This window comes from Aspergillus aculeatinus, assembly GCF_003184765.1.
Source record: "Aspergillus aculeatinus CBS 121060 unplaced genomic scaffold BO66scaffold_43, whole genome shotgun sequence".
Taxonomy (NCBI): Eukaryota; Fungi; Ascomycota; class Eurotiomycetes; order Eurotiales; family Aspergillaceae; genus Aspergillus; species Aspergillus aculeatinus.
In genome coordinates, this window is record NW_020291512.1 from 147678 (window position 1) to 175156 (window position 27479).

The 27479-nt window shown below is 30.5% G+C and overlaps 5 protein-coding genes across 5 annotated transcripts; 2 read left to right on the top strand and 3 right to left on the bottom strand.

Annotated features, from left to right (window-relative positions):
- Positions 1 to 233: 233 nt before the first annotated feature.
- BO66DRAFT_413680 (major royal jelly protein) lies at positions 234 to 1325 on the bottom strand (the record flags this gene model as incomplete). Its single annotated transcript, XM_025649429.1, has 1 exon — positions 234 to 1325. One exon carries the CDS (start codon positions 1323 to 1325, stop codon positions 234 to 236), a length of 1092 nt encoding a protein of 363 aa, XP_025501122.1.
- Positions 1326 to 3318: 1993 nt separating this feature from the next.
- BO66DRAFT_458154 (uncharacterized protein) lies at positions 3319 to 4776 on the bottom strand (the record flags this gene model as incomplete). The annotated part of the gene is made up of 4 exons (XM_025652198.1): positions 3319 to 3940; positions 4126 to 4361; positions 4417 to 4677; positions 4740 to 4776. The coding sequence occupies 4 exons, from the start codon at positions 4774 to 4776 to the stop codon at positions 3668 to 3670; spliced, it is 807 nt and encodes a 268-aa protein (XP_025501123.1). The 3' UTR covers positions 3319 to 3667.
- Positions 4777 to 5180: 404 nt separating this feature from the next.
- On the top strand, positions 5181 to 5476 carry BO66DRAFT_441260 (uncharacterized protein; the record flags this gene model as incomplete). Its single annotated transcript, XM_025651333.1, has 2 exons — positions 5181 to 5240; positions 5297 to 5476. The coding sequence occupies 2 exons, from the start codon at positions 5181 to 5183 to the stop codon at positions 5474 to 5476; spliced, it is 240 nt and encodes a 79-aa protein (XP_025501124.1).
- On the bottom strand, positions 5420 to 7807 carry BO66DRAFT_393919 (uncharacterized protein). The gene has a single exon (XM_025647864.1). It carries the CDS (start codon positions 7715 to 7717, stop codon positions 5516 to 5518), a length of 2202 nt encoding a protein of 733 aa, XP_025501125.1. The 5' UTR covers positions 7718 to 7807; the 3' UTR covers positions 5420 to 5515.
- Positions 7808 to 8011: 204 nt separating this feature from the next.
- On the top strand, positions 8012 to 20880 carry BO66DRAFT_473551 (ankyrin repeat and protein kinase domain-containing protein; the record flags this gene model as incomplete). The annotated part of the gene is made up of 3 exons (XM_025653057.1): positions 8012 to 9165; positions 9221 to 11138; positions 20872 to 20880. Exons 1-3 carry the CDS (start codon positions 8066 to 8068, stop codon positions 20878 to 20880), a joined length of 3027 nt encoding a protein of 1008 aa, XP_025501126.1. The 5' UTR covers positions 8012 to 8065.
- Positions 20881 to 27479: the final 6599 nt, after the last annotated feature.

The window sequence follows — 27479 nt, forward strand, 5'->3', positions numbered from 1 at the left end:
GAATTGTTACAACCACCTAAGAGGTAAGTCCTGTACACACTGCGTTACCGATTCGAGCTCACAGCACAAAGGTGGTATCATGAACAAGCTCTGAGTGGATTCTTATCTGAAAGTTCTATGTTCTGTCGCTCTCTCGTGCCGAGATAACTCTTCTTAGATATACACGATCACAATGCCATAATACACGCCGGGGATATGCCAATACTATGATACAGGTCCGGTACGGTCATTCACTAGGCGTGGTCAATCGGGGAGGGACCAGCCTCGATAGGGTAGGTAAAGATGTAGTTAGGGCCGGCAGCCATCAGGCCATCACCACCAGGACGCATCTGAGAAGCCGGCAGCCACAGCTTCTTGTCCGGGGTAACCCACATAAGGTCGGTCCAGATCAGGCGGTCATCCTGGAAGAGGATCGAGGCCACGCCCTCGGGAGTCACCTTCCAGATGGCCAACAGGTTAGTATCGCTGAAATAGATGTTGCCGTTGCCGTCGATGGTGGTGCCGCCCGTGCTGGGGGTCAGAGCAACAGCCTGAACGTAGTCCCCAAGCGAGGCGGCGAGGGTGGTGTTGGTGAGAGCGGCGTCGAGATAGGCGGTCTCGATCTTGTACAGCCCGCCGTTGCAGGGCTGGTAGTACAGCCAGACGCCGTCGGGGGAGACTTCGATCTGGTCGAGGCCGACGGCGAGGGTGCTGCCGGCGGCGCCGTAGCCAGGCACCAGGGTGTGGTTGTACATCATGGGGAACCAGGCCTGGGCGGAAGAGTGGTCGGAGAGCACGCGCACGCCGTCGCCGGTCGTCATGTTCAGGATGATGAGCGCGCCCGCGGTGTCACTGAGGTAGGTGACATCGCCAGCGGCGTTGAAGCGGACGTCGTCAACACCGCTCTCCTCCGCCTTGACATTGTCCAAGTAGTACAGCTTGTCGACTGCGTTGGTGGTCAGGTTGACACCGACCAGCTTGGTGGAGCCATTGACGCCCGACGAGCCGCCATCGACGACCCAGTAGCGGCCATCCGGACCGATGCGCGCTCCATCGACACTGACAAAGCTTTTCGTCGGGTCGGAGATCGGGTCACTGGAATTGTATGCGTTCCACGCCGCGTCCGGATAGAGAGTGGTGCTGTTGTTGGCGAGAAGCTCGACGATCTGGGGCGCGGCGGTCGTGGAGTAACGCTGTGTCAGGAATTTGCGGCCATCGGCGGAGATACTGATGCCCTGGGTGGCGCGCTCAAGCGAGTAAACCAGCTCCAAGCCTGGAGTGTTGGTCTTTGCAGCAGCCAAGGGAGCAGAGATGCCCACGAGGGCGAGGAAAAGAGAGGGAAACATGATCAGAGAAGTTCTGCGTGTCTGTCTGTCAGATTTTGGTGGGATATTTGGCTGAATATATAGAGCAGTTCCTGCGGAGCATGGCTGACCAAGCTATCTGGTGGTGAAGAAGGATGGCCAGGAAACAGCTGAAGCATGATCGCAAGCAGGTAGGTACTACGGAATACATAGTTCAGATCCCGTTGGCTCCGAGGGATCCCGCCCCGCTCCGAAAATTGCCAAGACGGCGCGGATGGAGGCACTTATCTGCAAGAAGTTTAGTCTCCGCATGTGCCGTGCAGAGTAGGGTTCCACTTGGGGAGAAGCTTGAGATTGATAAGAAGTTTAACCAACTTTGGGGTCATCAGACTTGCCGTCAGACTTCGGCGCGGACAATAAGCTTAGTTCTTGGCGAAAGTTGGTGCAGAATCGCTGATGACGAGTCGGACGACCTTGACCATGGGTCTGGCCGCAGCCGAACCTCTGCCGGCCCATTAAGCTTGTCTAATGTTGTTACGGGTGGAATCACAGGGAATGTCGTTACGCCGCCTTGGCCAGATCTGGAATGATCTTCCTCGTACAATCTGCTTACGGACTGAGACCGTGCTGCGAAAATGGACGAGACGCCACAATCTATACATCAGGAGTTGGTAGCCACTAGTCTAGCTTACACACGGCGTAGCATGACGCGTGCTCCCTGCTCCCTCACAATCAGTCGTAGTTCTTGGCGTAACATATCATGCTGCAGCCATGACCAGCAGGATCCAAGGCCTAAATCGTAATAAATTGATTATAGTCAGACTGCATTGTTCCAGCCGAGGTCTGATGTTCATAGGCCGATTCGATGCGTCGAGTCTGTAGGAGTGTTGGTAGCGAGCGTCAGATCCTAAATCCTCAGCAGTCACAGCCACAAGGATTCAAGTATGTGCAAGGAATAACTGGACTGACTTGTGAAACCATGAGCGAATGACTTGTATAATGTCGAAAGATCTAACAACTAGTCTCATTTTCAGTTGCTGAAGTATTGTTAAACTTCTCAACCAGGAGATTCTACTACAGCAAGCGACCTTTTGGCTCGCGGCTCGTAGTGTTGACGCAGTGATTATAACTGGGGTAACTGCACTGATGCAGGGGCAGTAGCACAAATCTTCCACTCAACAACTACGACCAAGCAGCAAGAAGTAATAAAATAAATGAATGAATTCAATTCTACTTACATGCAGTAAATCGCGCCTTGGACCTCGCAAGTCCATGTCAACATATGATTTGAAAGAGGCGACCAAAAAGACAAAAACATACAACAGAAGGGATTCGCTGGTGGTCACCCACCCAACTACTAACCTCCCGGCGTGTGGCTTCTCTGCGGCCAGTAGTCGGGTCGGTGCCTCTAAAGGTGCTCAGCACGGCTGCCCTCGCGCTTAGTGCGACTGCGTTTTAGAGGGCTGAAGTTCCGTGAAGATCCGTGAAGCTCCGTGCTGCTGCGTGCTGCTGACTGGCTTTGACAAATCATGAATTTTAGGCACCCCACTTTGTCTCCACTCCAGTACTTGCGAAATACATCTGAACTGTTTCAACTTCCGCAATTTTGGTTATCTTCCGGAATTCCCGATCTTCGCTCCTGCGGGTAGTCAGGAGATCACCACACGCAGCAATCCGCGACGTCTACTCGTGTTGTAGGTGTCTCAGGGCAGCGCTGAAAGCCAATTATCCCTTCTGATTTCATGGGTCGTGGGTAGGACTCTAGCTGTTCATTTCTGAGATGTATGCTCTTTTCAAATGCAACCGGTTTGAACATGTGGTGAATGACAAAGGCCCAGTGGGAATGATAGCGTGATTCACATGCATGCCATGTTTCCTAGCTTCCGGCCAGGTCTTCTGCCCGAGGACAGGAACGGTCATGTTCCTCTTGGAGCATCTCAACGCTGTCTATCCCTTGCCCCTACATAGCACAGGGCCTCCTAGCGGTGTGGAACCCATTCCCTCCTAGTCAAGCTGGAAGGCTCTTTTTGTTACAATGTAAGAGAGCTCATGAGAGGCTGTTCAAATGAATTCATCTGCACAGGTGGCGTGCCATATCATATTCTCGTCATCTCCGCGGAAGATTGAGTACCTCTAGGACTAGAGGGGCCATGATCATAATAACTTCAAATAGCTCGACATCAAGTCGGCCGCTGGTCTACCACTCTGTCCGGCCGGTTTTGCCTCGTTTTACCATCTCATGCAATAAAAGCTTAGGGACAAGAACACTCCTGTGTGGAAAACAACGTGTTGCTAGCCGATGTAAACACAACGAGAACCGCTGCATAGCTGTGCAATGGTATATGCATTAGCTCCTTGTACGGTCTCCTTGTGCTTGGACTTGCTTACCCCGCCCCGGCAATGAATATTTCCATGGTTTTTGCTCCGGTGAACAGGGACATGGTTGTTAGGGATACCCCAGCGGCGACAATGATAGTGACTAGCCGCGCGACTGGACTTGTTGTAACAAAGAGAATAATAATCGGAGTCAGAAGAGCGAGTGTGGCCATCCATGTTGCAATAGCTTGGCTGACGCGGCGTATCCAAGGACCGACAATGAAAATATTTTCGTCCTCTGTAATGTAGTGATTCTTTCTTGTCGCCGGAGAGAATGAGAGCTGGAATGATCATATCAGTCGACAGTAGTATAAGCATTGCCTTTAAAATTAATATGCGGCGTTGATGAACGGTTCTTCTTCCATCCTATCTCTCTTCTTCCTTTCTGGCCTTGATTGACCACAGGAGGAGGAAATATATCTTCCATAATGAGTAGAATGAAAACACGGGCTAGGGCAATACACACTCTTCGACTTGTCCGTTGAAGAAAGCATAGAAAGTCTTCCAACAAAGGCAATGTACGCTCGACGGCAATATCAGGGGGCGTCACCAAACTCGCCAGGTCTTGGTCATGATCCAGGTACTTCCTTTCTTCTCGCGCGATACAGCCGGTTCCTTGCACCCAATTCTGCAGACTTTGAATATCCCTTGCACTGGAGTCAGACAGGGACTGGACCCATTGGGTCTGCTGCAACATGGTATCTAAAATAATATAAGCTTCGAGCTGCCCACTATACTGCGGGTTGAAAGATCCTACCATATTCGGCGAGATGCGTTCTCAGCTCGTCCAGAATTTTTTTGCGAGTAGAATTCTGGTCACGACGAGCGCAACCTAAAAATAGCCCATGGGGTTCATCGGCATCGGCACGGCTCAGCGCTTGCTCGAGAACAGATATTTCGTCTTGTTTTAGCAACAGAAGTCGCATCCGCACTTCTGTGAATCGACGGAACTTCTGAAATGATGCGTGTGTGCTCAATAACGCTGAATATCTGGGATATCCAGGCCGGAAAGTCTCCACTAGGGACAGGTATTAGAGCACTCTTTGTGAACGAACATTTACGAACCACGAGTCAGCATACAGTAAGACACACGAGGTTCGCCGTCGGCTGAATTCATTCTGATGGATTTATCGCTGTGGGCGCTGGATAGGTCTCTGGAGTAGTGCGGCCAATTTAAGACCGGTACTTTGACGAAGAGGGAAAACAAATTGGAAATGGCATGACCATGTAGCGCCGTTGTTTCCGAGTTGCATAACATATTCGGTGGACAACCTGTTGGTGTCCAATCAGCTATAACCACGTATTAATCGAGGGTAAGCGGGGCTCTTCATCTTGGCCCCCAAAACGTGATATTTATTTATGGTTCACCCGGCCAGGAGAGTAGTTGATGTCATCCCCACCCGTTTCTCCTTGCGAGTTGAGAAGGACTGGTAAGCATGTTATCTCCTTGGCCTTACTATAGTCTTCATCTTCATCAAATGCGATTCGCCTGTGATACTGATCCAACAAAGCAAAGCTGCCATGGATCGTGAGAAATTAGGAGACTGGGACCGTCGCCCAAGGATCGGGGCTTATGCCAACGTAAGTGCATGTACTTAGCCTGCTTCCCAGTGCTGATATATCACCGAAAGCCATAGAAAACCAAATTCTGTGTTGGTGACGATGTCTACCTCAGCGAGCCTGGCGGCCGTGCATTGCGAGGACCTTACCTAATTGCCAGCGTCGGAGCTGGTGGAATCTATACTCTCAGCCTACAAGATGGGACAAGGGTGGACAATGGAAAGGTCTTTATCGAGGCGAATCTCGAATTTGCATAGTGAGGAAGGGACGAGAGTCGGCCAAAACCACTGTATCATCTAACGAATGGTAATGCCCTCGGCTATTCTATCAATTACCAGTCTTCGGAAAGAGTCGTTCAATTTGGTTCCTTGGGCATCATCAAGGTCAACCCCAAAGTCCGAAGCGAGGCATGCCGCAACGGCCTGCTGGTAGGTAGTCCCCGCGTAGTGCGCAAGTCGTGTTAAACAAGCCTCCTGCAGTTTCTTCTGTAACACGTAGGGGGCCGGGGCTTCGGGCCTCCTCGAGGCAACAAGATCATGGGCGGACTGCCAGAGGCCGATTTCAAGTAGAACGACACCCAGCGAGTAAAGATCATGCACCTTCCGGTGGCCTTTACGAGCAGCTCCCTGCCGAGTGGGATGACGGTAGACGTTAAACGCGATGTCGTCTGTCGAACGGCCAATCGAGGGATCTGAATCTGGTCGAGCAAAGTCGAAGCCGTGAAGAAATGGGTTGGCGTAGTCAATCTCATCGGATCCCTTGAAGCTCCAGAAAATCACATTCATCGCGCTGATTCCTTGGTGCACCCATCCAACTTGGTGCCAGCTTCGCACAGCCTGGGCAATTAATAAAGCAATCCTCAATCTCTGGTCTAGCGAGGGTCGTCTGGCCCCTTTAACTTGCTTTATAATTGACTGCAGTGTATGATGGTCACTGCTCGATCCATCGGCATACACCTCCGGGACTTCAAAATGAAGTACGTAACGATGATCCCACGACTGATGTTCCCATGCACAGCATTTCAGGGAAAGGAACTGTCTTCCCTTTGGGGCCTTTAACAGTTCGGCCAAACGACGGACCCTGGAGGTAAGGTCGGGAATCTGAGCCGGATCCACGTATTGACTGTACTGCTTCGTCTCCACGAGGACAACTTGGTTGTAGGTCAACGACCCTCGAGCTTCCTGCTCACTGAGTGGCGTCTCCCGAAGAACAATTTGACGGAGACGTAGATGATCCACGATGCCCAATGTCTGCACGCCAGGATCTTCTATAGCCGTTTCCAAGACATTGGAGTCGGGATCCGCTGAGGCCTCCAAGATGGTACGCTCCACAGTATCTACAAAGGCACTGTTTTGAACGTTGAGCTGCCGAAGGAATGCACTCGTGCTGCCGAGATCATCACCCATGCCATGCCCATTTTCCCGACGATGGTGAGCGTTGGAGCTCTGGGTGTGATGGAGTTTGACTAGCGTAGCGACCTTATTCCATGCCTCCATGATGTCTCGTCGGCCGACATCGGTTAGTTCTTGGGGAAATGCGTGCTTCTCCTGTCGAATGCCTTCCACAAATCGATCAATTCTGGTGGAGGTGTCCAGAACCTCCAGTCTCGCTATCGTTCGAGGCATATCCGTCTCTAGCCATTCGGCAATTTGACCGACGGACGATACATCTAGTTGCTCCTTTGTTTGGATGAGTAGCTGTAAAACAGATCCCTCCACCATGTCAATATCCTCCTGTCCATGGACGGGGGCAAGTCGGCCGAGTCTGATCGTTCGGGCCCCAGATCGGAGGTTGACATAAAACGGCGTGGCGAAGAGATTTGCATCCCGGTGGGCCAATCGGGCGTGTAAGTCGGTGATTGCCACGGCGCCGGTGGCATCGAGCAGACCTTGCATTCCCTTCATCAGGGCGACGGTGAACGATCTTCGGCCCGGCCCGAGGGTCTCCATCCCCATCGCCGCGGCGGCGAGAATCTCTAGTCCCCCGGGACGCTGTCGGGTGTCGCGACTGCGTGCAGCCTGGGCCGCAAAACAGCAGTCAAGAAGCAGGAGGGTGTCAGTATCGGTCGCCTTAATATCGTCCTGGATGCGAAACCATTCCAGGCTCGGACCCCCGTGCGCATGCGCAGCCCAGACTGACTGTCGTTCCTCGCCGCCATGTCGATCATCATTGCGATCCCCGTGGCCTCCATAGTGGATAATGAGCAATGGCGCTCCTTTTCTGCTCTCGGCATCGGAGGTCACTGCCAGCAATGATTGCGTAATGAAGTTGTGTAATCGAAGATACGAGTGCGAGCTTGGAATGGGAAATATGTCGACGTCATACTCAAATGAAGACTGGAACAGCTGTGCCAGTGCTCTACCCTCCTCTTCAAATCCGGGGTCGCTATCTTCCCAATAGATTATCAGCGCTTTGACCGCCGCGTATCCTTGGCGCTGTGCTGAATCCTTCAGGCGCCGGTTGAGGTCGTCCTTCCAGCCAGCGGAGTCTGCAGGCATTTCGCTGCTTCGATGGTTTCCTCGGTGCGTTGTAATCTGCTTCAACTTTATGTTCTTTCCAGATGCAGGGAAATTTCTCTGACAATTCCATTTGTCTGTTGGGTGGAATGTTAGGTGGAATCCGAGCGCTACCGGCGGGGCTGGAAGACGAGGCTGACTCAAGTCCTTGGTTTTTGTGCCCAATTCTGCCCGAATGGGGGCTAGCTTCGGCTGTTGCAAACAAGGTCATTTGCACAATCGATCATAAACCATGGCTCTTATCACCTCAGAAGCTGCCGCCAACGGAGATGATTAAAGACCCGGACGATCGGACAGAAGACCAAACAACCCCCGACGGCAGTGAACAAGATGAGCAACAACCCCGGCTGGCAACACCCCCGTTCATACATCTCCTCGGCTGGTCATAGCAGTAGGCGATCATCCCGGATGCCAGATGGGTTCAGCCGGGATACTTTTTCAGTAACCAGGGATCGCTTGTCGTCCCTTCGTGACGCCTCCCGTAGCGGATGGACGGCGGTGGAGGTCCTCGTTGACGCGATCTATAAATCCGGGGTCCCGGGCCCTGTCCTTCTGACTGATTATGCCTATATTGGACAGGGTACTCAGTTTGTCGTGTCGCGGCAGTACATGCAGACTTCCACTCCCAGAGCAGTCATGCAAATCCCCGTCGCTGTAAAACAACCCAAATTCGATATAGGCTTCAATACCCAAATAAGTCTTGCCACTAAGGGCACATGGAAGCATTTGCATGATTTCTATCTGGAAATTATGTCACTGACCACGTCATCGTTGAGTGTCCACCCGAACATCGTCAAGCTACTTGCATGGTCGAAAGGGGACTCATTTCATTGGCCTCCCCTCCTGGTAATGGAACTTGCAGAATGGGACTTGAATACGTTCCTTACCGAACAGCCGCCGACACTAGAAGAGGCCTACCGGATTTGCTGCGATGTGGCTGCAGGTCTAGACGCTTTACATGAGATCGGGCTCGTTCATGGGGACATAAAGCCGGCGAATATCTTGATCTTCCCATCTGGCCACGGGCCCGTCGCGAAGCTTGCTGACTTTGCACTCTCTACTGATGAGGTCGAGTTTGCAAAGAGCGGGATTTGCCTGGGGGGGACTCCAGGCTGGCAGGCGCCAGAGGTGGAGGAAGGCCGTGTTTTGACGATCAAGGAGCTAGTGCCTACTGATAGCTATTCATTTGGCTTGCTAGCATGGAGCATTCTTTTCCTATCCGGTAGGATCCCCCCTCGGGCAACAATTGAGAAGTCGCATGCCACGTTGGTGGTGAAAGATGCCAGCAGAAACAGTGAAATCCCGAAAATTAGCCAGGTATCAACGGCAGTGGGGTTTTTGTCTCAGCTTCTGGAGGTAGATCCGAAGCTACGACCTCGTTTGCTATGCGAAGGATTTTCGTTCAACCGGCACAAGGGAGCCAGAAAAGTGTAAGTCGAGGCAATATCAAATGCGTCCATACAGGTAGTGACAGGAAGCTTGCAGAGAAGAGCCTTCGGGTGGAATAGACCCGGATGACCCACACGGACTATTTGTTGATCGTACATTCATGGATCGTAACCTCGGTCAAATTCATGACTGGGAGCCACACCCTCTCTCCGTTGAATTCGCCAAGGACATTTATGACAGGTTCCAGGAGAACAAGAGATCAGTGCCATTGCCAATTCTTTTCCCTCTCTGTTTGGCACTTACCGTTCCAAATCTACTGGATATTCAGGATTCCGATAGGCTCAGCTTAGCGGTTTCCGCTGCCTCTGCAGGACACGCCGCGGCCCAAGCTGCCCTCCCGGATTTATACCAGTATTATAAGAGAGATCCTGGGCAGCGACAGAGTCATATTCTTACCCGATGGCTGAAAAACGCAGTTTCTAAGGGCGTCATCTCAGCGAGAGCCGCCCTTGGAAAGCGCGATCCGAAGGCACTTGATCGGTGTGTGCGGTACTTCCATGACAAGGGCGGGTTCAATGAGCTCTATAGCCCACACGTGGACGAGGGATTCTCCGCTCTTCATTTTCTGGCTACCTATCGGACAATGTATGATCTCCGTGAATATTTCAGGCTTCACCCCCGACAAGATATCGAGCAAATGACGAGTCGATTGGAGACACCACTCTATCTGGCCTGCGCGCGAGGATCCTGGGACATCATCGAGGAACTTCTGAATCTTGGAGCCAGCGCCTCTCCACGGTGCACACCTTACCACATTAGCTGCATTCATTGGACATTTGCTCTTGGAGAGCAGTATCAAGCGGTTGCCGTGAAGCGATTAATTGATGCTGGCGGCGATATCAACTCCGTTGCCTCAAAACCAGTCCCGCTATTTTACTATCCGTTTCACCTTCCGGCGGGAACTGCTTTACATTGGGCAGTAGTTACCTCCAGCTGCAATGCAATCAAAGTTCTTGTTCAAGATGGGGCCGCAGATGCTCTGATTCGAGATGGATGCGATCCGTATATCCATGATGAACGAGTTCGGTGCTTGAATCAATTTGGAGGTTCCAATCTCGAGCAATATTCCTTTTCGAAAGTTAAAACTCAAGGCCTATCCCCTCTGGACTACGCTGCTATGCAGCATGACCCTTATATTTTCGAGTTATTGCTCTCTGTCAAGAGAAGAGTCGATATTAATGCAGTGGATGAAGAAGGGCTTAATGTATTCCACAGGCTTAGTCACTCCCAGACATGGTACACCAGACGAGGACTCCCGTTCTCTTCTCGGCCCTTTTTAGGGAACGCAGGGCACATGAGATCCAAGCTAGGCCGCACCGTGAAAGCTATAAAGGCACTGGGCGGAGACATTGATTTACTCTCTACTCCGAACCAGCACAACGCGCAGGGATTCGACTTCTCGTGTCCATCCATGACGCCTCTCATGATGGCTGTTTCTGCTGGATTACCGGACGTAGTGGAGGCTCTTCTGGCAGCGGGAGCCGATATTCACAAGCAGAATGAACAGGGGCGTACAGCGATAAGCTTTGTCCCCTTCGTGGACGGAAAGATGCAAGATCAGGTGTATGCATGCGTTTCTGCTCTGCTACATCACGGAGCTGATCCGGATCATCGAAGTTATGACGGTCTTTCCGCAGTATTCCACTACGCGAGCACGGGGTTCATTCATACTACTGAGCTCTTGCTCTCCAAATGCAAGGATATTGACCAAAGGCATCCGGTCTCCGGTCAAAGCATCTTCGCTAAGCTTGCCCGGATAGACAGTCCCTTTCGACAGGACAACGACGCTGCCTTGGCTCAGATCCTAGCAGGTCATCTATTCAACCACACCGACAAAGGGAGACTGCGGTGGATGATAGAAGACGGTGATTTCAATGGAGATACTTTACTACACCGTTTTGTCTTTCATTGCATGCCGATCTGTGTGCAGGCAGCTATTGCGCATGGTGCGCCAGTAAACGCTATAATGGTTCAGAATTATAATTGGATGAAAGAGCCTTTGCACTTAACTCCAATGGACTATGCTTTGAAAGGACGGCGCACGGACAGGAACAGAATGGAAATATCCAAGGATTACAACAGGAATGGGTATGAAGATCTCATTCAACGATGGGATCGTGTTATTCACATACTGAGAACTGCTGGAGGGCTTCCACTAGCCTACCATAATCTGTATCACTAGATTATTGGAAAATATCTTCTAGACCGCAGTGTAAATTACAAGATGGCACTCAGTGAGAAATAACTGCGACTGATATGCAATTGTCCAAATAACGTCGCTTGGGTTCCCATGATATTACGCGGCTTCTGTGCCCCCCAATGAATGATATTCCCCATATCGATCACCTTTTTGGCAGACGAGACTAGGCATTATCCTCATCTAATGGCAGGTGCATAGACCCTATCAGGCTGTTTAGCATGGAATACGTAGGGATGGAACAGCAGCTCAAATCAAGAAGTAACTTACTTCTTCTCATTGCAGTAGCCGCCACTCTTTCCAGCAGTCGACCACCTGATTGCTTCTTACATTGAATAATATTGAAGATCAAGAGGATACTCTTAAGCAGGGCTGAATAAATAACAAAATACTGTACCACAGATTAATAGTTAGATTCATACTATCCAATTAATATATAAAACTCAAAGCAATAGTAGAAATCTAAACTCCCATAATAAAAAGTTTAAAAGTATAGAAAAATGGAAAGCAGAAGTAGAAATGTCACAGACGCTCTTTCTTTGTACAGGCGACTAACCAAGTCATTTATCATTCTAGTTTAAAAGCAACCGTCTTAATACAGATAACGCTAGACAGAAAATTAAATTAGATTATTTAATACAGTAGCAGTTTCTGTTCTGTCTTCTGTTAGACTTGCTCTATTGCTTTTGTGCCTGCTTCTCTTCTTGTTCACCACGTCCTGCTTCTTCCGCACGGCGTTTTACATGCGGCTACTCTCTAGCTGCACCACTATTAGGCCTCGCCAAAGCCCGCGGGTTCACAGGTCGGATCCAAACCTAATCCGGTTCTTAGCAGGTTTTAGATCAATAGACTTAATCTATAATTTAAATATAAATTTAAATATTTAATATATAGGTTTTTAATAGATATTTATAGATTATTAAATTAAATAAATATTATATAATTAATAGATTATATAAATTATATAATTTTAGATGTATATTTTTAAAATATTATATTTATATTTAAAATAATCTAATATAAAAGATATCTTATTATATATAGATTTATTTATATATAATATATATCTAATATAAAATAAATAAATTATTATTATAATATAGATATTTTTAATTTTTCTAATATTTAGAGTAGCTAACGGCCAGGTTAGATTAGATTAATTAGAATTTTTATATCTGACCACCAGATTATAGTTAGATTAAGAAAATCTTTATATTTAACTATAGTATAACTAAAAATCAGATAGTTAATTATTTTAATTATTTTTAATATTAAAATATATTTATTATATTTTTTTAGTTTTAATATAAGTAAAATATACTCAGATTAAATAGTTATTAATCTAGCTATCTAAACTATTATTAAAAAATATAAAAAAAGTCTTTTAAATAAAATAAAAATAACTTAAAAAAATAGTATTCTTATCATTTATATTTTTATAAAATAATAAAAAAGTTCTAGTAGTTTTACTAGAATTTAGCTTTTTAAAAGTTAGTTACTATTATAATATAAAATATAAAAAATATATAATTATAGCTTTATTTAAATTATATATTTTAATTATAATGTATTATATTATTAAAATTATATACTTATTTTGAGTAAGATTATTAAAAATAATTATATAGTTTTTAATTTATTTTTTATTTTTTTAATTTTATTTTTAATAATATATTAATCTATTCTTTTTATCTATAAAAGTTAAATTATATTTTATAAACTAAATTCTTAGTTAAATTTATTTTATTTTATTTATTTAATCTTTATTAATAATTATATTCATTACAAACTATCTAATTAAAGATTAAATACTGAAATATTGAATTTTGATAGATTTTAATAAAAACTTTTTTAGAGCTTTTTTATATTTTAATTTATTTTATTTAATTAAGTTTTATTGATGAAAAGAATATTTTTTATGTTTCTAAATTTTAAATATAATTTTTTACTTATAAAATAGTTAGATTTAAAAAATACTGTAGATATTTATAATAGTATATAAAAAAATAATAAATTATATTTATATAAAAATATATTTATAATTAAAATAATAATACTTTTATAAAATCTTTCTATTTCTAGTTTTATATATTTATTATTTATAGAATAGTTTTAGAATTATAAATTATTGGAGTTTTGGTTCTTTCAGATAAGGTTCAATTAACTTTCACTTTTCCATACAAATTGTGTATAAAAGTGAGGTGAAAGTAAAGTCAAAGTAAAAAATCATAAAATTAAAAAAAATCAAAGATTTAATAAATAAGAAAATAAACAGAATAGTAAATTTAATATATAATTCTAAGTAAATAAAACTAAACTATATTTAATAAAATAATAGAAGATATTAGACTATTTAAGCCAAATTCTTTATTTACTAATTTTCTAAATGAAAAACTATAAATATTTAATAAATAGAGGTAAGAATACAGAAATAAAATAAATAAAGTAGTCTAAAATAATGACTTTTATTTAGATAATTATTTAGATAATTAAATTAAAAAAACTAGAATTTAGAATTTGAATACTTAGATAAACTTTTAATGTAATATACCCCTATAGTTTTAAAGAAATAATAGTTTTTATTAAAATTAAAGTAAATAAACTAACAAATAAATAAAATAAATAGAATATTAGAATAAAAAATAGAGAAATCATTAAATTCTTATTATATTAAATTATTATATAAAGTTTTAGTATTTCTAACTATTAAATTACTTAGTTAGACTATCTACTTTTATTTTATTAATTAAAATCTAATAAATATTAATAGTTTTATTTAAGACTTTCTGTCTAAACTAGTAATTAGCTATATTAATATATTTTAAACTAGTCTAAAAAAATAGGACTAGTTAATATCTGAATTATTTAAGTATTATAATATAATATTAAAAGATAGTATTTAAAATTAAATTCTATTTATATAAAGAATTATTTTTATTAAAGAGATTATTTAGCTAAAATAATTAGAACTAATAATTTTACTTTAATTATTAAAAGAATTATATAAGATTATTTCTTATTCAACTAATTAATTAGTTTATTAAATGAATAAATAATATATTCTATTAAGCTAGTATATCATAAATTATTATTAAAGCTAGTATTATTAATTATATAAAAAACTGTTTATTTAGAACTAGAACTATATTTAATAACTAGATTTTTATTTTTTCTAAATAAAAAATCTGTGAGAGCCATGCGGAAGACATTTAGACAGAGTAGTAGATTAAGACTAGTTTAATTTATTTAATTTTTTTATTTTATTTATACTATACTTAGATAATATAATACTATAGGAAATATAGCTATTTTTCTTTTTTTTTACACTTAATATTTTATTTAAATAATACTATATTAATAAAATTTAGTTAGTTTAATTAGTTATTATATAATTTTAAATATTATTTTTTTATTTTTATTTTCTAAAGCTTTTAGCAACTAGAATATATAGAAATATATATTTTTATTACTATAAAAAGTCTTTTTTTATTTATATAAATTAATAATAATAATAGTTAATTTTAAAAAATATTTATCTAAAAAAATATAAATTTAAAAATATAAATTTTAACTAAATTTTTATTACTACAGCTGTAGGCTGTATAATAATTAAAAAATAAAAAAAATTTAATTTAAATTCTAATATATAAGTAGATTATTACTAAAATTAAAAGAATTTTATTATTATAATTTATAAATTATATAAAATTAATAAATAAAAATTAGGCTTTAAAATAAGCTAAATCTTAAATTAACTAATATTAGAACTAAAATATTAAGATAGATTATAATTATATAAGATATATTAAAAACCAAACTATTTAAAAAAAATATAAAAATTAATTTTATTTATAAATAAGATTAATAAGATTTTTAAAAAGAATATTATATCCGAACAATTTTATAATCTTTATAAAAAAAACTCTATATATATTTTTAAATTAATATTAAAAATCTATAATAAATTTAAAAAGAAGATTAGTAATGTATTAACTAAAGTAAATAAACTAAAAAAAAGTCTGATTTAAGTAAAAATTAATTAAAAAGTTCTATTTTATAATATTAATCTATTAAAAATAAAAAAAGATATTTTAAAAAATAAAATAACTTAAATTAAAATAAAGTAAGATGTTATATTAATTCTAATAACTAATATAAATTAAAAAATCTTGATTTTTAAAAAAATTATAAAACTTTTTAATTTTCTAATATTTAATAATAAAAAAATATTATTTTTAAAGATCAAAAGCTCGCAGTTAAGCAGAAACTTAAAACTAATATTAATGATTATAAAAATCTAATTATATAAAAAATATATATTACTAGCTGCTATAAAAATAATTTTTATAAATATTTATTTTTTAAATTATAAATTAAAATTAAATTTTTTTAAAAAATATAATAAATATTCTGTTTTATTTAACTATAATTTATATTAATCCGAACTGAAAGTAGAATATTTAATTAAAATATATATATTTTAAAATAATTTTAAAATAGAAATTCTATAAGTTTTATATTCAGTTTTATTATCTAACCAGTAAAGCAGACATCTTAATAAATTTTTAAAAATTTAATTTTTATTATAAGCTATTTTTAAAATTTAAAAAACTAATTTTTATTAAATTTTATAGGTTTAATATTAATTTTAAATAGTATGATATTATATATATTAGAGTTTCTAAAAATATAAATAAAAATATAAAATACTACCGCCGAATTTTATTTATAGATTATAAAAATAATTTAAGTAGTAAAACTACTTTAATAACTAATAAAAATAAAATTAAAATCTTATTTAGATTCTATATAATTAAAAAAACCCGTGCTATATTAATAGCTGAAAAAAATACTTCTATTATAAAAAATCTAAATATTTAAATTATAACTACTTAAAAAAGATACTTTTTATTAAAATAATAAAAAAAATTAAATCTAAAGATATATTAGTAAAAAACTTGGTTTAAAAAAAGTTTTTATTTTAAATATAATAAGTATAAACTAGTAGTATATTAATCTAAAAATATCATTAGAATTTTTTAAAAATAGTTTTATAATTGAAATTCTAATTTTAAAAAATATAATAACTATTTCTCTCTAAATTCTAATAAATATTAAAGTAAATACTTATATCTATATTAATACTAAGTTTATAGTTAAAATAGAAATATTTTTTAAAATGAAATTATTTAAATTATAAAATATTTAAAATATAATTAAATTTAATAAAAGATTTTTTATTCTTTCAATATATATAATCTATTTTAATTTTATAATAGAAAAAAAACTTTTTAAATAGATTTTTTTTCTAATATTAGATCTAAGATTTTATGATATAATCTTAGAAAAATTATAGTTAATAAAATAAGAAGTCTTATCAGATTATTATATAAATTAATTTATATAATTGAAAGAACTTTTATTTAAAAATAAGATTTAAATCAGATTTCTATAAATAGTTTCTTTTAGAATTATTAGATATTAAAAAATAAATTAAATATACTAGAAGAATATTAAATAAAAAAATAGATTAATTATTAAATCTAAAGAATAAATAATAAATAATTCTTTTTTATTAAATTATTTAAATATTTTTAGTTAAAATAATTAATAATTATATAATACTATTTTTTCTAATTATAAAATACTAGAATAGCTGGCGAACAGTAATCTACTTTTAGATAAAAAAATAATTAAAAAATATTATAATAAAAATTTGAATTCTTCGTCTTATATATAAACTATATAAAAATTAGATAAAAATAAAATTTATAGTATAAACCAAGTCTAAATACTATATAAAATAAATAAGATACTATATTTTAATAAAAAAATATAAAAATAAGTTTATAAATAAATAGACTAAAAACCAGATAAGATTAAAAATAGTTAATTTAAAAATAATATTAATTAAAACAGCCGGCTTCTAATAATATCTAAGAAAGTTAATATTAAAAATTTTTATTATATTTCTATAAAAATTTAAAAAAATAATTAATAAAAAAATAAAATCAACTTTTATTAAATAAAAATAATAGAAAATTATTAAAATTTTTTTTTAATATTATAATTTAGCTAAAGTATTTTCTAAGCGAGTCTCGGATATTTTATTATTATTTTATATTTATAATTATAAAATCTAGCTTAATAATAAGCTTTTATTAGGATTTTTTTTATTATATAAAATAACAGCTAAAGAACTAGAAGTTATAAGATATTATATTATTAAAAATCTAAGTAAAGATTTTATTATTTTAAGTTTAGTTTTTTTTATATTATTTATTTTAATAATTTAAAAGTCTAAAAAAGATCTCTGTTTATATATATATTATTAGAATATTATACTGCCGGATTATAAAACTAGCTAAAAATATTATAAGACTTATTATTTATTCTATTTATATTTTACTTATTTATTTTAATAGTCGGTCATACTACTAGTTTATAAAACTAATTATAAATATTATAGAATTTATTATCTATTTTAACTAGGTCTTACTTATTATTTTTGGTGGTCTATTACAGCAGCAGACTATAAAACTGATTATAAATATTATAAAGCTTATTATTTATTCTAATTAGATCTTATTTATTATTTTTAGTAGTTTATTACAGCAGCAGACTATAAAACTAGCTATAAATATTATAAAACTTATTATCTATTTTAACTAGATCTTACTTATTATTTTTAATAATCTGCTACAGCAGTAGACTATAAGACTAGATATAACCGAAACTATATTTATTTTATAATAATTATTACAGCAAAAAAATCTAAGAAATTAGTAATAAAAAAAATAAAATATAATAAATAAAAAAACTATATTTAATAATTAAAATAAGATTTATAGATCTTATAATTATTTAAATAGTCTAAAACAATAATAGTAAATATATTAAATAAGCATATTTTTTATATATATAATATAAGATTTTAACAGTATAAGAATTTAACTATTTAAAAAATAAAAACCTACAAGAAGCTCTATAGTATAGAATAAAAGATATTAATATAAGTAAAATATAGAAACTATTAAGATTATAGAAACTATAAAAACTATATAAACTATATAAACTATATAAAAATTTTAAATAAAAAATAGAAAAATAATACTTTATAAACCCGCTGTACTTATAATATATATAAAGAACTGCAGAAGAGATATAGATCTGTTTATTCCATAAAAAAAGTTTATAAAATAAAAAGAAAATTTAAAATAATTCAGAAAAAGGCTGTAATGGCCGGGCTGTACTTTTCTTATATAAAAGTATAGTTCAATTCTGATATATCTTTTTTCCGAATAAAAAAAATAAACAAATAGACGGGTATTAAAATTAATAGAAAAAAATATATTTTTTCGGTATAACTTTTCCAAACCGGATCTAAATTTTCTAAAAATGGACTTAAAGAATACAACAAAGAGTTAGATTTTCAAATCTTTAAAATTTTTTTGAAAATATTAAGAATTGACTGAGTTATTAATTTTTAAAGCCAAAATTCAAAAAATTGATATTTTCGTATGGTATATAAGATAGTTTTAAAATAAAAAAATATTAATTCTAACTGTTTACTAATACCACCCCCGATTCTATTAGAAAATAAAAATAATTTTAAAAAATAATTTTAAAAAAAATATATAAAATATACTAAAAATAAAGTTAATACTTATTCTATACATTTAGAAAGATATAATATTTAAAAATAAATAAAACTTATAACTTTTATTGAAAATATAAAAATCTCTTTATATTATATATAAAAAAAATAAATAAATTAAAAAAATATTAAAAATCCTAGCTAGTAATAAAAACTGTTATCTAGATATATTAGTAATACTATATAAAAAAAAGCTTTTTATTTTATAAAAATAAACTATATATATTTGATAATAAATAGATTAAAATTAATCTAATTAGACTAGTTTATAATAAATCTATTTTAAAATATTATAAAAAAGCTTATATATATAAGCTTCTAATCTAAAAATATTACTAGTCTAATATCTATTAATATATAAAATAATAAGTAAAAAACTATTATATTTATTAAAAAAAATTTTATTTAAAAAAAATAAAAAAGTTTAAAATTTTTATTAATATTTGAATAAATATACTAAAATATGTTTATAAATTTTATTATATATTTATTTATAAGCTAAGACTATAATATTATTCTAATAATTATTAATTATTTAATAAAAATAAAATATTTAATTTTTTATAATTTAACTACTAATACTGCTGCTGTTACGATAATATATATTTAATATATATTAAAAGTATATAATTTACTTTAATCTATTTTTTTAAATTAAAAAATCTTAGTTTATTTTTAAATTTTAAAAATATTTAATTTAATAATTTAATATTATTAATAAATTTTTTATAATATACTACTTAAAAATTAACATTTAGATTAAAAAAGTTAATACAATAATTTAATAATATTCTCATATATATATAAATTATTTATAAAATAAATAAAAATAATAGTCTTTTTTAATTAAGTTTATATTAAATATAATTTATTTTAATATTATTGAGATTATTTTATTTTTTATAAATTATAGATTTTAATTTTATATAAATTTTAAATTTATTATTATTTTAAATAGTCTAGCTGCTAAAAATATAAATTAATTTATTATAAAAATATAAATTATTATTAAATTTATTAAAATAAAAATATCTACTATTTAAACTTATTATATAAAATAAATAAACTAATAATATAAACTAATAAAATAATTTAAAAGAAATTAAAAAATATAATTAAATATTTATAATATTAAAATATTAAAATTTAATAAAAAGCTTAATTAAAATATTCTAAAATTATATAAAATTAAAAAAATTATTAGTTTATATATTTATTGTATAGTTTTATCTTTTAATATAAAAATATATTTTATATTTAATATCAGTTTATTTATTTTTTTTAATAAATAACTAGTTTTAACCTAATATTAAATTCTATTATTATATATAAAAATTAATAGTTTAAAAAAATAAAAAATTAAACATATTTTTAATTTTATATAAAATTATAAAAAATGTGGCTGTTTTTAACTTATATATATTATAGAATAAATTAAATATTTAAATCTAAGTACTAAATTTACTTAATATTTAAAAAATATTTATTAAATAATTAAAAATTTATATTATTATTATGTTAATAAGCTATACTCTATATTTTAATAAAATTTAGTTTTGAAAAAAAATATATTATTATAGTATAAATCTAATATATTTATTTTATTTATCCAATCTTGTTTTTTAATTTTAATAATCTTATTATTCCTTTTAACTATTCTATATATAATATATAGAATTTTTTAATTTTTTATTTATTTTTAATCTTATTATAGCTCTTTAAACTATATATTATTTATAAATCTAAAAATAATTCAATCTAATAGCTAATATAAAATTTAGAAAAACTATTATAAAAATTCTTCTAGCTAGTACTACTATTTCTATTATCCAGTTAGACTAAGGACCAGATGCCAGCCCACTTCTTAATAATTATTAAGATTTTTTTTAAAGAAAAAAAATAGACATAAAAATAATAAACTGAATAAATAAACTGAATAAAATATTTTTATATAGTAAATTTATTTAATCTAAAGAATATTAATCGAATTTTAATATATTTAGATTAATAATAACTATTTAGTAGTAGTTGAAAATACCATCCGAAAAAAAATAGTTTTATAAAATTGAATAAAATTAGTATAAGAAAAAAAAGATATAATAAAAATATCTCTATACAGTTGAAACAGTAGATAAATTAAAAACAGAATTAAATATAATATAAAATAGAAATTAATATTCAAGTGAAAAAAATAATATAATATAAATTATAAATAATAATATAAAGTATATTAATAATCTGAATATTATATATATTAATGAATTTAATATATTAAGATTTGTTAGTTAGCTTTAAAAATAGACTTCTAGTCTATAAAAAATATACTATTATTATAATAGTTGTTATGATTAAAAAACAATAGTTATATTACTACTAATTACTAGTTATACTAAATATATATAACTATTTTCTAAAGAAGATTATGCTGAGCAGTTGTTATTCCGCTGTTCTCTACAATTCCCGACCTGCCGGCCGTGACAACTAATTTTAGTAATGAACTGCTTAAAGACTAGCTACTTTTTATATATTATTACTGTTGCTTAAATAGAATTAATACTTTCTTATTTATATTTCTCTTCATTGAATTAATTCTTTCCATTAACTTGTAAACTTTCTGAGTATCTACTCTCTTGTCTATATTTATTATCTTTTTTTAAATATTCTCATTATCTCTGTTGTTTATTACTTAATCCTTTTCTATACGTATATCTAGTTTTCTTATATCTAAAAATCTTATATATCTTATGTAAATATTACTGGCTTAGATATCTTATCTATAGATTATTATCTTAAATTTCTCTTTTTTCTCTATTTATCTTATTTTATGTATATATATCTTGTTTATAAACCGGAAACAATATTAGTATTATACCATACTGCCGCCTCCAACTGCTTTCAGCTCCGCCTATCTTCTGCCTCGGGCGACCTTTTATATATTATACATAGTATAGATAGAGGAATCAAGCAAGAATTTATGATCATATCGACTCCTCGTCATAGACAACTGTTTCCCGGTCAACATTAAATATTTTATATATTGTCTCGGATACCGTCTGGAATGTAAATAATAAATATATAAATATAATCTTATATCACCAGATCTTATTTGTACTTTCAAAGATAGTATAAAACAACTGTTTATATTCTTTTGTTTCATCTTTTCTCTTATTAAGACTACCGGTTCTAAACTATAATTTTTTTATCAATTTTCTATGTTTACTCCCATTCTATCTTCTATATATATTATTGTTATATATTCTTGTTTATATATATATAGTATCAGAGATATTATATTTTTTTAATAAAAGCCACTATAACTACTATTTCTATAGTTCGGTATATTAAGGCCTCCGTGTCTTTCTATATTATCAATACCGGTGTTGGTTAGAGTGGATTTTAGTTAAAAAACAGATCAAAAACTGAGCTTTTAAAACTTATATTTAGGCTTGAATAAAATAAGATTAAAATCTTATTATTTTAAAATTAAATATATATATTATATTAGTTTATACATTATAAATATATTATAATATAATATAATAAGATTATATTTAATATATAACTAATTAATTTTAGTATAATTTTATATAATAATTTTTAACTACTAAGTAATTTATTATAATAAAAATATATTAAATAATAAGTATACTTTAATTAAAAATAATATAACTAGATTATAGTTTTTAATTAAAAAACTAAAATAAAGAATTTATATGTCTTATAAAATGCTTTAATTATTAACTATATTTTTTAACTATTATTATTAACCTGACCTGGCTCTTAGCCACTCTAGTGTTGGTATCTATAGTTCACCGTAGCTGATTATTTAGCTGCCGGTCACTCCAGGCCTTTATTAAATAAACAACTTCTCCATATATTCACTCTTCGCATATAGCAACTATTCACAATTAATCTGCAGTCAGATATAAAAATTCTACTTAATCTACCCTGACCTGGTTGTTAGCCACTCTAGTCTATGTACATAGTCTTATAGTCTAAGTGAAAATATATCTCTTACTCCCAACTATCATACTAAGAAGTACAGAATTTGATTTATGTTTTCTTATTAAAAAAACCCCTGCTGTTATACTGTATGCAGACTTTTATGTTTTAATAAAAGTATTTTGGATTATATTATATTAGGTTTTGAGAGCACTGTAATATTAGCTGTAGTTTTCAACTAAGTAGACAAGATATAGCTTAAGAGCTACAAACAGAATCAGGAGCGGGCGGGAAGTTTACGGAAGACTATTGCGGCCACTCGGCAAATAAGAAATCTGCCGGCAAAATCACAAGTAGAAGAATTAAATATATATATAATCTCTAATAATTCTAATTGTCGGCGTTGGTGGTGGCCTGGCATCACCGGGTTATATGACGGCCGAAGAGTTTAAAATACTATATAAATATATCTAATTTCTTCTAATAATTAATTAATATTAATTTAAATAGTCTTAACTTTCTAATCTTTATAACTGTTTTTTTAATAAATTATAAGCCCGGCTCGAACTAAAATATTAAATTAATTATTTTTATACTAATACATATTTTTTAATAAAAAAAATATTACTAAAATACATTGCTCTACCAGTCTATAATACTACTAATTATTATTAAAGTTTTTATTAAAATATATATAAACTAAGTAAATCTATTATTAAAGTATTTTTTATATCTAGTTTTTATCAAGCACCAGCTACTATTAAGATTAATAAATTAAATATAAAAATTAAATAATATAGAATATATAGAAATATAATAAGATATTAAATAGTTAATATAAATAAGCTGCCAGCTTTTTAGAGTACTAGAAACTATTAGTATTAGTCTAAGATAGTTAAAATATATTTATAGAATTAAAAATTATAATATTTTATTTTAAGTATTATAAAAGTTGTAAAATCTTTTATAAAATCTTTTAATAATTTTAATAAAAATACAGCTGTCCAAGTCGCTGAATAAATATATATTAAAAAATTTAAAAAATATTGAATTAAATAATTAGAATAATATTAGAATAATAAAAAAGCCTATAATATTATATATACTATATTATTATCTAAAATATATTATAAAATAATTAATTTAGAATTAGCTAATAGTATTTAGAATAAACTTAAAAAATATTATAATATTATTTTAAATATTTAGTTTTTTAAAAATCTTTAGACTACTATATCTCTCCGGTATAATAACTATTAAAATATTAATAAATATATTATAAAAATATTTAAAATATTAAATAAGTTCTAATATAGTCTTACTGCAGATAATAAGCTAAATAATAATATATAGATTGAATTTTTATTTTATAATTTAAAAGACTAATAGTTTATTTTTTTAATTTTCTATCTTAATTCTTATTATATTAAAAAAACAATAATATAGAATTAGATTACTTAGATTCTTATATAAAAAAAGATGTATATTTAGTTTAACTTAAATAGTATTAATCTTACTAAAATATTTAAAAACTAGAAGTTAAATAGCTTTAAGTTAAAGAACTAACAGAGTAAGTTAAACTAATTAAATAAAAATAATTCTAAAGAAAAAATATTATAAAAAATTTATAAGAATTAGAAGTATAATTACTGCGGTAAAATTAGTTATAAAAAGTCTAACTACTAGAAATTTTATTCTAAAAAAGATTATTTAAATTAACTAAAAATATTAAAAAAATTAAAATATTAGTATTATTATTAAAAATCTTAATATTACAGCAGCTGCAGTCTTTTGTATAAGAATAATAAATAAAAAATATAAAAATAATATAAATATAATTTTATATAATTTTTATATCTTATAATATTATATTAAAAATAAATAAATTATTAACTCCGGTTCTACTAAATATCTTATTAAGAATAAAGATAACTTTATTTTATTAACTATAAAATCTTTTAAGTATAGTATTTATATAGTAATTAAAGAATTTATATATTTAATATTAAAAAATAATATTAAATTAAAAATATAATATTTAGAAGAATATTTTTATATAGTAATACTTACTAATATATTATATATTCTAATATTAAAAATTAATTTACTGGATATTATATATTTTTAAAAATATAGAATAATTATTAACTTACTGCTAAATAAAATAATTATTTATAAAGTTTAAAATAGAGAGATTCTTATTTTTAATAATATTATTAATAATTAGTTTCTTTTCTGCTTATATAAGCAGGCTGATGCTGTATATATTATATCTAAAAATATAAATAATATATTTTTTACTATAGATTTTATAAAAAACTTATTTTTTATTAATCTTATCTATTAATTAAATAATAAAATAATTATTAGATTAAGTAGTAGTAATAGTTTGTTTATAATAATTAATGTATTAAATAGCAGTAATAGTCTGTCTTTATCAATTTACTATTTATATATTTTTAAAAATATTTATAAAAAATATATTCTAACTATAAATAAAAACTATATTAATTTTTATATTTAGTATTAGTATCTGATATATTTATTAGTCTAGAACTATATTTATATATTAAAAATAATAAATAGTATAAATACAAAAGATCTTATTATATTAAAATATATCTACTTTATTTATTATTTTATATAAATAATAGCTAAATAAAAAATCTAATATTTAATATCTATAATACAACACCGGTAGTATATTTTTTAATATCAGAAATAAATATATTAATCTATTTATAATAAAGTTTAATAAAACCTATTATTAGATATTTTTTATTAATTAATATAACAACTAGATTAATATACATCTGCTGAAGTAGTATATAAATATAGTATAATATTTAAAATTATTTATTAAAATTATAAATAGAATATTATTTAAAATATAGTTAATTTATTCTAATAATATATCTAAGTTTTAGACTAAAGACTTACTAGCTTAGATGTAAAATAAAAAAATATAATAAAAGTTTATAATATTATATATTTATAATATAAAATATTTTTATAGAATATATATCTTTAATTATTCTTATATATATATATAGTTTTAAAAGATTAAGATCTTAATTAAAAATTTTAAAGTAAAGTTATAAAAGATATAATATTTCTAAAAAATCTTTTACTAATTAAAAATAAGATTATTATTATTTAGAAGATATATTAAGAAGTAAGACTAAATATATTAAATTTTTATATTCTTAGATATTATAGAATTATAATAATTATACTAGAAGTAAAAAATAAAAAATATATTTTAAAAATCTTATTTTATATGATTATAATTCATTTACTTGGCTATACCAGTCTTAGTAAACTGTACTATATTTTAAATATTAAAAGAATAAAATTATTATTATTAGAAATATTAAATTTAATAAAAGCTTAGATCCGGAAATCTACAGCTTACTAAATAATAATTATAATTATTTTTATATACCAGCGCCAGTTATTCTACTAATTTATAATCTATATAAAATTAATATAGATAATAAATCTAATATAAATAAACTAATTTAATAGTATATATATCAGCTGATAATATTATAATTAGTTATAGATATTTTATTACTAATATTACTACTACTAATATATACTAATAGTTTTAAAAATCTAATTAATTTATTTATAAAGAACTTTTTAGAATAATAGAAATCTTAGATTCTATATTTATTATAATTAGTATATATTTTTACTATATTTTAGATTAAAAATTATAAAAAAGTTGTTAAATTAGTAATATTTAATTAAGCTATATTATTTTTTAAAGCTAATAAATAATAAAAAACTATAAAAATAGAAATAAAACTGCTTATTAAATATAGTATATAATATTTTATTAAACTACTTATAAAATATAAAGTAATTTTAGAATATTAGATATTTAAAGTTAAACTTAATACTAATAATAAAATATATAAATTTAAGACTTATTATATTATTTATAGCTTTCTATAGTAATATAATATTAATTAGAATCTTATATATATTCTAATAATAAAAATAATAATAGTAAGAATATTTTTTATTATTATAATAATATTTGAATATATCTATAAATAAAATAATATTAAATAAATATTTTTATATAATAAATTTTATAATAATAAAAAGATTTATATAATTTAATTAACCGGCATTGATAATAGTATTAATAAGATCTACTTTTTATTTTTATATATATATATAGTTTGAAATAATTTATAAAAAACTAATATTATAAGTTTCTTACTACTGCTATAAATATTAAAATAATAGTATTTTAAACTAATAAATATTTATTTATAAAAAAATATAAAAAAATTATAATTCTTTATATTAATAATATTTAAATTGCTGCTTTTATTAAAGATCTTATTAATATTATATATTAAGATTTATTAAAATATTTTATTATTATAGATTTTAATAATATTTTATAATATCTTAGAGTTAAAGTCGAATATTTTATTAATATTATTTATTTAATATAAAAAATCTTTTTTTAATATATT

Bases quoted from the DNA above. Each gene is read 5' to 3' on its own strand.
- BO66DRAFT_393919 (XM_025647864.1), bottom strand. From the start codon at position 7,717: ATGCCTGCAGACTCCGCTGGCTGGAAGGACGACCTCAACCGGCGCCTG.